General features: G+C 47.1%; 1 protein-coding gene across 3 annotated transcripts in view; it reads left to right on the top strand.

Annotated features, from left to right (window-relative positions):
- Positions 1 to 12573, top strand: part of LOC129827433 (proton-coupled amino acid transporter 1-like) — a 124876-nt gene that overhangs the window by 43847 nt on the left and 68456 nt on the right. For all 3 annotated transcript variants that reach the window (XM_055888278.1, XM_055888276.1, XM_055888279.1), the window contains exons 9-10: positions 10754 to 10852; positions 11245 to 11411. In XM_055888278.1, the coding sequence (XP_055744253.1) occupies positions 10754 to 10852; positions 11245 to 11411 (266 nt within the window). The remainder of the gene's footprint in view (positions 1 to 10753; positions 10853 to 11244; positions 11412 to 12573) is intronic.

The raw sequence follows: 12573 nt of genomic DNA, 5'->3' as shown, positions 1-12573 counted from the left end.
ATTAAATATCTCCTGGGCCAGCCACTATTAAATATCTCCTGGGCCAGCCACTATTAAATATCACATGGGCCAGCCACTATTAAATATCACCTGGGCCAGCCACTATTAAATATCACCTGGGCCAGCCACTATTAAATATCCACTGGGCCAGCCACTATTAAATATCTACTGGGCCAGCCACTATTAAATATCCACTGGGCCAGCCACTATTAAATAACCACTGGGCCAGCCACTATTAAATAACCACTGGGCCAGCCACTATTAAATAACCACTGGGCCAGCCACTATTAAATAACCCCTTGCCAGCCACTATTAAATAATCCACTGGGCCAGCCACTATTAAATAACTATTGGGCCAGCCACTATTAAATAACCACTGGGCCAGCCACTATTAAATAACCACTGGGCCAGCCACTATTAAATAACCACTGGGCCAGCCACTATTAAATAACCACTGGGCCAGCCACTATTAAATAACCACTGGGCCAGCCACTATTAAATAACCACTGGGCCAGCCACTATTAAATAACCCTGGGCCAGCCACTATTAAATATCCACTGGGCCAGCCTCTATTAAATATCTCCTGGGCCAGACACTATTAAATATCTCCTGGGCCAGACACTATTAAATATCCACTGGGCCAGCCACTATTAAATATCCACTGGGCCAGCCACTATTAAATAACCACTGGGCCAGCCACTATTAAATGTCCACTGGGCCAGCCACTATTAAATATCCACTGGGCCAGCCACTATTAAATATCTCCTGGGCCAGCCACTATTAAATATCTCCTGGGCCAGCCACTATTAAATATCTCCTGGGCCAGCCACTATTAAATATCTCCTGGGCCAGCCACTATTAAATATCTCCTGGGCCAGCCACTATTAAATATCACATGGGCCAGCCACTATTAAATATCACCTGGGCCAGCCACTATTAAATATCACCTGGGCCAGCCACTATTAAATATCCACTGGGCCAGCCACTATTAAATATCTACTGGGCCAGCCACTATTAAATATCCACTGGGCCAGCCACTATTAAATAACCACTGGGCCAGCCACTATTAAATAACCACTGGGCCAGCCACTATTAAATAACCACTGGGCCAGCCACTATTAAATAACCACTGGGCCAGCCACTATTAAATAACCCTGGGCCAGCCACTATTAAATAATCCACTGGGCCAGCCACTATTAAATAACCATTGGGCCAGCCACTATTAAATAACCACTGGGCCAGCCACTATTAAATAACCACTGGGCCAGCCACTATTAAATAACCACTGGGCCAGCCACTATTAAATAACCACTGGGCCAGCCACTATTAAATAACCACTGGGCCAGCCACTATTAAATAACCACTGGGCCAGCCACTATTAAATAACCACTGGGCCAGCCACTATTAAATATCCACTGGGCCAGCCTCAATTAAATATCTCCTGGGCCAGACACTATTAAATATCTCCTGGGCCAGCCACTATTAAATATCCACTGGGCCAGCCACTATTAAATATCCACTGGGCCAGCCACTATTAAATGTCCACTGGGCCAGCCACTATTAAATGTCCACTGGGCCAGCCACTATTAAATATCTCCTGGGCCAGCCACTATTAAATAACCCTGGGCCAGCCACTATTAAATAATCCACTGGGCCAGCCACTATTAAATAACTATTGGGCCAGCCACTATTAAATATCACCTGGGCCAGCCGCTATTAAATATCCACTGGGCCAGCCGCTATTAAATATCCACTGGGCCAGCCGCTATTAAATAACCCTGGGCCAGCCACTATTAAATAATCCACTGGGCCAGCCACTATTAAATAACCATTGGGCCAGCCACTATTAAATAACCACTGGGCCAGCCACTATTAAATAACCACTGGGCCAGCCACTATTAAATAACCACTGGGCCAGCCACTATTAAATAACCACTGGGCCAGCCACTATTAAATAACCACTGGGCCAGCCACTATTAAATAACCACTGGGCCAGCCACTATTAAATAACCACTGGGCCAGCCACTATTAAATAACCACTGGGCCAGCCACTATTAAATAACCACTGGGCCAGCCACTATTAAATAACCACTGGGCCAGCCACTATTAAATATCCACTGGGCCAGCCTCAATTAAATATCTCCTGGGCCAGACACTATTAAATATCTCCTGGGCCAGCCACTATTAAATATCCACTGGGCCAGCCACTATTAAATATCCACTGGGCCAGCCACTATTAAATGTCCACTGGGCCAGCCACTATTAAATGTCCACTGGGCCAGCCACTATTAAATGTCCACTGGGCCAGCCACTATTAAATATCTCCTGGGCCAGCCACTATTAAATAATCCACTGGGCCAGCCACTATTAAATAACTATTGGGCCAGCCACTATTAAATATCACCTGGGCCAGCCACTATTAAATATCCACTGGGCCAGCCGCTATTAAATATCCACTGGGCCAGCCGCTATTAAATAACCCTGGGCCAGCCGCTATTAAATAATCCACTGGGCCAGCCGCTATTAAATAATCCACTGGGCCAGCCACTATTAAATAACCATTGGGCCAGCCACTATTAAATAACCACTGGGCCAGCCACTATTAAATAACCACTGGGCCAGCCACTATTAAATAACCACTGGGCCAGCCACTATTAAATAACCACTGGGCCAGCCACTATTAAATAACCACTGGGCCAGCCACTATTAAATAACCACTGGGCCAGCCACTATTAAATAACCACTGGGCCAGCCACTATTAAATATCCACTGGGCCAGCCACTATTAAATATCTCCTGGGCCAGACACTATTAAATATCCACTGGGCCAGCCACTATTAAATATCCACTGGGCCAGCCACTATTAAATGTCCACTGGGCCAGCCACTATTAAATGTCCACTGGGCCAGCCACTATTAAATATCTCCTGGGCCAGCCACTATTAAATATCTCCTGGGCCAGCCACTATTAAATATCTCCTGGGCCAGCCACTATTAAATATCCACTGGGCCAGCCACTATTAAATATCTACTGGGCCAGCCACTATTAAATATCCACTGGGCCAGCCACTATTAAATAACCACTGGGCCAGCCACTATTAAATAACCACTGGGCCAGCCACTATTAAATAACCACTGGGCCAGCCACTATTAAATAACCCTGGGCCAGCCACTATTAAATAACCCTGGGCCAGCCACTATTAAATAATCCACTGGGCCAGCCACTATTAAATAACCCTGGGCCAGCCACTATTAAATATCTCCTGGGCCAGCCACTATTAAATATCCACTGGGCCTGCCACTATTAAAGATCCACTGGGCCAGCCACTATTAAATATCCACTGGACCAGCCACTATTAAATATCCATTGGGCCAGCCACTATTAAATATCCACTGGGCCTGCCACTATTAAATATCTACTGGGCCTGCCACTATTAAATATCTACTGGGCCAGCCACTATTAAATATCCACTGGGCCAGCCACTATTAAATATCCACTGGGCCAGCCACTATTAAATATCCACTGGGCCAGCCACTATTAAATAACCACTGGGCCAGCCACTATTAAATAACCACTGGGCCAGCCACTATTAAATATCCACTGGGCCTGCCACTATTAAATATCCATTGGGCCAGCCACTATTAAATAACCACTGGGCCAGCCACTATTAAATAACCACTGGGCCAGCCACTATTAAATATCCACTGGGCCAGCCACTATTAAATAACCCTGGGCCAGCCACTATTAAATATCCACTGAGCCAGCCACTATTAAATATCCACTGAGCCAGCCACTATTAAATATCCACTGGGCCAGCCACTATTAAATAACAACTGGGCCAGCCACTATTAAATAACCACTGGGCCAGCCACTATTAAATATCCACTGGGCCAGCCACTATTAAATATCCATTGGGCCAGCCACTATTAAATAACCACTGGGCCAGCCACTATTAAATATCCACTGGGCCTGCCACTATTAAATATCCACTGGGCCAGCCACTATTAAATAACCACTGGGCCAGCCACTATTAAATATCCACTGGGCCTGCCACTATTAAATATCCACTGGGCCAGCCACTATTAAATATCCACTGGGCCAGCCACTATTAAATATCCACTGGGCCAGCCACTATTAAATAACCACTGGGCCAGCCACTTAAATATCCATTGGGCCAGCCACTATTAAATATCCACTGGGCCAGCCACTATTAAATAACCACTGGGCCAGCCACTATTAAATAACCACTGGGCCAGCCACTATTAAATAACCACTGGGCCAGCCACTATTAAATAACCACTGGGCCAGCCACTATTAAATAACCACTGGGCCAGCCACTATTAAATAACCACTGGGCCAGCCACTATTAAATAACCACTGGGCCAGCCACTATTAAATATCCACTGGGCCAGCCACTATTAAATAACCACTGGGCCAGCCACTATTAAATATCCACTGGGCCAGCCACTATTAAATAACCACTGGGCCAGCCACTATTAAATAACAACTGGGCCAGCCACTATTAAATAACCACTGGGCCAGCCACTATTAAATAACCACTGGGCCAGCCACTATTAAATATCCACTGGGCCAGCCACTATTAAATAACCACTGGGCCAGCCACTATTAAATATCCACTGGGCCAGCCACTATTAAATATCCACTGGGCCAGCCACTATTAAATAACAACTGGGCCAGCCACTATTAAATAACCACTGGGCCAGCCACTATTAAATAACCACTGGGCCAGCCACTATTAAATAACCACTGGGCCAGCCACTATTAAATAACCACTGGGCCAGCCACTTAAATATCCATTGGGCCAGCCACTATTAAATATCCACTGGGCCAGCCACTATTAAATATCCACTGGGCCAGCCACTATTAAATAACCACTGGGCCAGCCACTATTAAATAACCACTGGGCCAGCCACTATTAAATAACCACTGGGCCAGCCACTATTAAATAACCACTGGGCCAGCCACTATTAAATATCCACTGGGCCAGCCACTATTAAATAACCACTGGGCCAGCCACTATTAAATATCCACTGGGCCAGCCACTATTAAATAACCACTGGGCCAGCACAGGTAAAACACCTTCTGACTAAGGAGGTGACACCAATGTGTTAACGTGATAACATCCAACCTTGAAATATAAATGTAAAAGCCTGTAACAGACTGGGTCGTTCCCTCAGTCTCAGCTTTACTTAGTTTATTCATGACGTTGGCACTTAAAAGCTGAATTACAGTAAATACATAACTTACTTGTTGCAAAGCTCCAAAACATCCATTCTTAACAATGTTATCCATTCATAACAATGTTATCCATTCTTAACAAAACATCCATTCATAACAGTAGTAGCCATCTAAATCCACTGCATGTTATGTATATAATGAAATGTTCCAACAATATGCTATCATTCACATGTAGGCATTCTATAGCAACCAGCCCCTCCACATATCTCTCCACTGATTTGGTTGTGGTTGTTATGGATGAAGAAGCCATGACTAGTGACAGGCAGTGTTGTGTTCGAGACTGTTTCAAGACCGGCGCAAATCGAGTCTGAGTCGAGACCAAGACTTGGGGCTGGGGTGGTGGTGGGGGGGTGAGGGGTCCAATTCAATTTAGACCAGGGATGGGAAATTGGGAACTCTGTCGTGGTCTTAATTTACTGTTGAGAGTTACAATAGTAGAATACCCAAGGTGCAATTTTGAAATGTGGTTGTAGATCAGCAGTTTTTCTCTTTTTATGCCAGTCACTGACAGTTACTCAGTTAGCCAATGTCAGCTAACATGTTAGAGTGAGTCTAGCTGCCAGCTATCTAAACTTTAAAGTAATCCTGGTCAAATTACTGACTGAGGGGCCTCATTGATAATCGGATATCATCTTAAAAACTGCACATTGTTCTCTCTGCTCCTAAATATTATCTCTGCCCCATGGCTAAATATTATCTCTGCTCCATGGCTAAATATTATCTCTGCTCCATGACTAAATATTCTCTCTGCTCCATGGCTAAATATTATCTCTGCTCCATGGCTAAATATTATCTCTGCTCCATGACTAAATATTCTCTCTGCTCCATGACTAAATATTCTCTCTGCTCCATGGCTAAATATTCTCTCCTGCCCATGGCTAAATATTCTCTCTGCCCCATGGCTAAATATTCTCTCCTGCCCATGGCTAAATATTCTCTCCTGCCCATGGCTAAATATTCTCTCTGCCCCATGGCTAAATATTCTCTCTGCTCCATGGCTAAATATTCACTCTGCTCCATGGCTAAATATTCTCTCCTGCCCATGGCTAAATATTCTCTCCGCCCCATGGCTAAATATTCTCTCTGCTCCATGGCTAAATATTATCTCTGCTCCATGGCTAAATATTCTCTCTGCTCCATGGCTAAATATTCTCTCTGCTCCATGGCTAAATATTCTGTAACGGCTGTCGCTCTCCTCATCCTCAGACGAGGAGAGGAGAGAAGGATCATCAGACCAAAATGCAGCTTCAGGGAAATAAGCCATCTTTATTATAAATACGACGATGGCAACACGAAACACAAAACACTTTCAAATTTACAAAACAAGAAAACGACGTTGACGAAACCTGAACATAAACTTACATAACTACACGTAAACTCACGGACAGGAAACAGACGACATCGAAACGAAAAACGAACAGCCAAACAGTCCCGTATGGTACATACATCGACACGACACAGGAGACAATCACCCACAAACAAACAGTGAGAACGCCCTACCTAAATATGACTCTTAATTAGAGGAAAATGCAAACCACCTGCCTCTAATCAAGAGCCATACCAGGCAACCCAAAACCAACATAGAAACAGATAACATAGACTGCCCACCCAAAACACATGCCCTGACCATAAACACATAAAAAACAACATAAAACAGGTCAGGACCGTTACAGAACCCCCCCCTCAAGGTGCGAACGCCGGGCGCACCAGCACAAAGTCCAGGGGAGGGTCTGGGTGGGCAGTTGACCACGGTGGTGGCTCCGGCTCAGGACGCTGTCCCCACACCACCATAGTCACTCCCTGCTTCTGTCTTCCCCTCCCAATGACCACCCTAAAACTCACATCCCCTAAATAAACGGCCAGCACCAGGAGAAAGGGCAGCACCGGGACAAGGGGCAGCACCGGGACAAGGGGCAGCACCGGGACAAGGGGCAGCACCAGGATAAGGGGCAGCACCAGGATAAAGACCAGCACAAGGGGCAGCACCGGGACAAGGGGCAGCACCGGGATAAGGGGCAGCACCGGGACAAGGGGCAGCACCGGAACAAGGGGCAGCACCGGGATAAGGGGCAGGTCCCGGCTGATATACTCTGGCAGATCCTGGCTGAGGGACTCTGGCAGGTCTATGCAGGCTGACGGCTCTCGACGCTCATGGCAGGCTGACGGCTCTCGACGCTCATGGCAGGCTGACGGCTCTCGACGCTCATGGCAGGCTGACGGCTCTCGACGCTCATGGCAGGCTGACGGCTCTCGACGCTCATGGCAGGCTGACGGCTCTCGACGCTCATGGCAGGCTGACGGCTCTCGACGCTCATGGCAGGCTGACGGCTCTCGACGCTCATGGCAGGCTGACGGCTCTCGACGCTCATGGCAGGCTGACGGCTCTCGACGCTCATGGCTCTCTGACGGCTCTGGCTGCTCATGGCTCTCTGACGGCTCTGGCTGCTCATGGCTCGCTGGCGGCTCTGGCAGATCCTGTCTGGTTGGCGGCTCTGGCAGATCCTGTCTGGTTGGCGGCTCTGGCAGATCCTGTCTGGTTGGCGGCTCTGGCAGATCCTGTCTGGCTGACGGCTCTAGCGGCTCCTGTCTGGCTGACGGCTCTAGCGGCTCCTGTCTGGCTGACGGCTCTAGCGGCTCCTGTCTGGCTGACGGCTCTGTAGGCTCATGGCAGACGGGCGGCTTTGCAGGCTCATGGCAGACGGGCGGCTTTGCAGGCTCATGGCAGACGGATGGCTCAGATGGCGCTGGGGAGACGGATGGCTCAGATGGCGCTGGGGAGACGGATGGCTCAGATGGCGCTGGGGAGACGGATGGCTCAGATGGCGCTGGGGAGACGGATGGCTCTGGCCGGATACGGCGCACTGTAGACCTGGTGCGTGGTGCCGGAACTGGAGGCACCGTGCTAAGGATAAGCACCTTCCTACTAGTGCGGGGAGCAGGTACAGGGCACACTGTATTCTCAAAGCCCACTCTATACCTGATGCGAGGTACCGGCACTGGTGACACCGGGCTGAGGACAAGCACATCAGGATTAGTAGGGGGAGAATATACAGTGTGTTCAGGGCTCTGGAGACGCACAGGTGGCTTAGTGCGTGGTGCCGGAACTGGAGGCACCGGGCTAGATACACGCACTACAGGGAGAGTGCGTGGAGGAGGAACAGGGCTCAGGATACGCACTGGTAGCCTAGTGCGTAGTGTAGACACTGTAGGTACTAGGCTGGGGCGGGGAGGTGGCCCCGGAAATACCGGACCGTGGAGGCGTACTGGCACTCTTGAGCATTGAGCCTGCCCAACCTTACCTGGTTGAATACTCCCGGTTGCCCGACCAGTGCGGGGAGGTGGAATAACCCGCACCGGGCTATGTAGGCGAACCGGGGAAACCATGCGTAAGGCAGGTGCCATGTATGCCGGCCCGAGGAGACGCACTGGAGACCAGACGCGTTGAGCCGGCCTCATGACACCTGGCTCAATACCCAATCTAGCCCTACCAGTGCGGGGAGGTGGAATAACCCGCACTGGGCTATGCACTCGTACAGGAGACACCGTGCGCTCTACTGCGTAACACGGCGCCTGCCCGTACTCCCGCTCTCCACGGTAAGCCTGGGAAGTGGGCGCAGGTCTCCTACCTGCCCTTGGCCCACTACCTCCTAGCCCCCCCCCCAATAAATTTTTGGGAATTACTTACGGGCTTTTTGGGCTTCCGTGCCAGACGCGTTCCCTCATAGCTCCGGTTCCTCTCTCCGGTAGCCTCTGCTCTCCTCAGTGCCTCCTGCTGCTCCCATGGCTTTTCGGGCTTCCAGCCACGTCTCCTTGCTGCCTCTTCATATCTCCGCCTTTCTGCCTTCGCTGCCTCCAGCTCAGCTTTAGGACGGCGATATTCTCCTGGTTGAGTCCATGGTCCCTTTCCATCCAATATTTCCTCCCATGTCCATGAGTCCTGGTTTACCTGTCCCTTACTCCATTGAGTTTTCCCTTGCCGCTTGGTCTTAGCGTGGTGGGTGATTCTGTAACGGCTGTCGCTCTCCTCATCCTCAGACGAGGAGAGGAGAGAAGGATCATCAGACCAAAATGCAGCTTCAGGGAAATAAGCCATCTTTATTATAAATACGACGATGGCAACACGAAACACAAAACACTTTCAAATTTACAAAACAAGAAAACGACGTTGACGAAACCTGAACATAAACTTACATAACTACACGTAAACTCACGGACAGGAAACAGACGACATCGAAACGAAAAACGAACAGCCAAACAGTCCCGTATGGTACATACATCGACACGACACAGGAGACAATCACCCACAAACAAACAGTGAGAACGCCCTACCTAAATATGACTCTTAATTAGAGGAAAATGCAAACCACCTGCCTCTAATCAAGAGCCATACCAGGCAACCCAAAACCAACATAGAAACAGATAACATAGACTGCCCACCCAAAACACATGCCCTGACCATAAACACATAAAAAACAACATAAAACAGGTCAGGACCGTTACATATTCTCTCTGCTCCATGGCTAAATATTATCTCCGCCCCATGGCTAAATATTCTCTCTGCTCCATGGCTAAATATTCTCTCTGCCCCATGGCTAAATATTCTCTCTGCCCCATGGCTAAATATTCTCTCTGCTCCATGGCTAAATATTCTCTCTGCTCCATGGCTAAATATTCTCTCTGCTCCATGGCTAAATATTCTCTCTGCTCCATGGCCGAATGTGTAGAATTGCAGCAAACGTGTTTCTTTAAAACAAACAAATAGGCTAGAGCCAGCTCTGACTGTGTGGGTACCGATGTGGGTGCAGACCCGTGAGCCCCCGTGACACTTCATGATGAGTTCTGATTGGTTTTCTGGCCCCCACCTACATCAAAGTTGCCCATCTCTGCTAAAGACATTCAGAATGGTGAACAAATGCATGCTGGAGGGCAAATGGAGCCACTTCAAATGATCACTAACCCAAGCAGATGTATAATAGATCAAATACAGGTACCTGCATAAATAAAGGAAACTGCTTGAGTAAATGAAGGACACAAAGTATACTGAACGCAGGTGCTGCCACACAGATGTGGTTTCTGAGTTAATTATTCAGTTAACATCCCATCATGCTTAGGGCCGTGTATAAAAATGGCCTGTGGCCCATTTATCTTTGGCTACCATTGCTAGAAGAAGAGGGATTTTCCTGTAATGAAAAATTAATACAAACATTCATGGCTTATGACGTGTTCATATACTGTGACCTCCTGGGGGACCCTGACCATTGGGGCGGCTGATGAGCTGTGTGCTTCCGCCAGTGTTTCCACCATCATCAAAACACCAAATGATGGAATTTGTGATGGAAGAACGGCGCCGTATTCACTCCAATAGAGTTCCAATCACTAGTAGAATCTATGTGAAGGCTCAAACATCCTATAATGTTAACTGCTATGCATTGTTATTTAATGACCTTACTGGACTTAATTTGATATTCAACCAATGTTTCTGTTTCGATTTCTAGAACATCCCAAATCATATCAACCTGCCCAAGGTGGGTCATGCCAAAGACTACCCTCTCTTCTTTGGAACGGCCATCTTTGCTTTCGAGGGGATAGGAGTGGTAACGTATTACTGTTCATTTTTAAAAATGTATTTTACCTTTTTAACTAGGCAAGTCAGTTAAGAACAAATTCTTATTTTCAATGACGGCCTAGGAACAGTGGGTTAACTACCTTGTTCAGGGGCAGAACAGATTTTTTAACTTGTCAGCTCGGGGATTCGAACTTGCAACCTTTCGGTTACTAGTCCAACGCTCTAACCACTAGGCTACCCTACCGCCCCAATGTTGAACATATGCCGCAAAAAAAACATGATTAGCATGTAATTACATGTTAATAAGGACATAATTGCATGATATTACAACGTTACTGCAGTAAGGACGGTGTAGTTTCATAGGAATAATGGCAACTTAAGGTGAAGTGTTACCTAACGTTATTCCTCTCCATGTCCCAGGTCCTGCCCCTGGAGAACAAGATGCAGAAGCCTCAGAGTTTCAATAGGGTTCTATGTCTGGGAATGGGCATCGTCACCTTCCTCTATATCAGCTTGGGGACCATAGGGTACATGACCTTTGGAGAGGCCATAGGGGGAAGTGTCACCCTTAACTTACCCAACTGCTGGTGAGTTCTTCTTACAATGTACTGAAGAGATGGTCCTGTATAGAATCATCACATAGATACTGAAGAGGTGGTGCTGTATAGAATCATCACATAGATACTGAAGAGATGGTGCTGTATAGAATCACATAGATACTGAAGAGATGGTGCTGTATAGAATCATCACATAGATACTGAAGAGATGGTGCTGTATAGAATCATCACATAGATACTGAAGAGATGGTGCTGTATAGAATCATCACATAGATACTGAAGAGATGGTGCTGTATAGAATCACATAGATACTGAAGAGATGGTGCTGTATAGAATCATCACATAGATACTGAAGAGATGGTGCTGTATAGAATCACATAGATACTGAAGAGATGGTGCTGTATAGAATCACATAGATACTGAAGAGATGGTGCTCTATAGAATCATCACATAGATACTGAAGAGATGGTGCTCTATAGAATCATCACATAGATACTGAAGAGATGGTGCTGTATAGAATCATCACATAGATACTGAAGAGATGGTGCTGTATAGAATCATCACATAGATACTGAAGAGATGGTGCTGTATAGAATCACAAAGCAGCTGTATTTTTTAACAGTGTAACACTTGTCATAATTGTATTCATCGAAAGGCTTTTGGTCATTTTTGGATTGCCCGAAGTGTGCATCGTCTTGAAGATTTGACCAAAATAGGATCCTCTCTCTCTGTCTTTACTGTGGCCCTAAATAGGATCCACTCTCTCTCTTTACTGTGGCCCTAAATAGGATCCTCTCTCTCTTTACTGTGGCCCTAAATAGGATCCTCTCTGTCTTTACTGTGGCCCTAAATAGGATCCTTTCTCTGTCTTTACTGTGGCCCTAAGAGGATCCTTTCTCTGTCTTTACTGTGGCCATAAAAGGATCCTCTCTCTGTCTTTACTGTGGCCCTGAACAGGATCCTCTCTCTGTCTTTACTGTGGCCCTAAATAGGATCCTCTCTCTGTCTTTACTGTGGCCCTGAACTGGATCCTCTCTCTGTCTTTACTGTGGCCCTAAATAGGATCCTCTCTCTCTTTACTGCGGCCCTAAATAGGATCCTCTCTCTGTCTTTACTGTGGCCCTGAACAGGATCCTCTCTCTGTCTTTACTGTGGCCCTAAGTCCAAGTTTAGAATGTTTGTGTGATTGTTT

Source organism: Salvelinus fontinalis, chromosome 29 (genome assembly GCF_029448725.1).
Source record: "Salvelinus fontinalis isolate EN_2023a chromosome 29, ASM2944872v1, whole genome shotgun sequence".
Classification (NCBI taxonomy): domain Eukaryota; kingdom Metazoa; phylum Chordata; class Actinopteri; order Salmoniformes; family Salmonidae; genus Salvelinus; species Salvelinus fontinalis.
The sequence above is the reverse complement of the archived record's forward strand: the minus strand, read 5'-3'. Positions and strand labels throughout refer to the sequence as shown.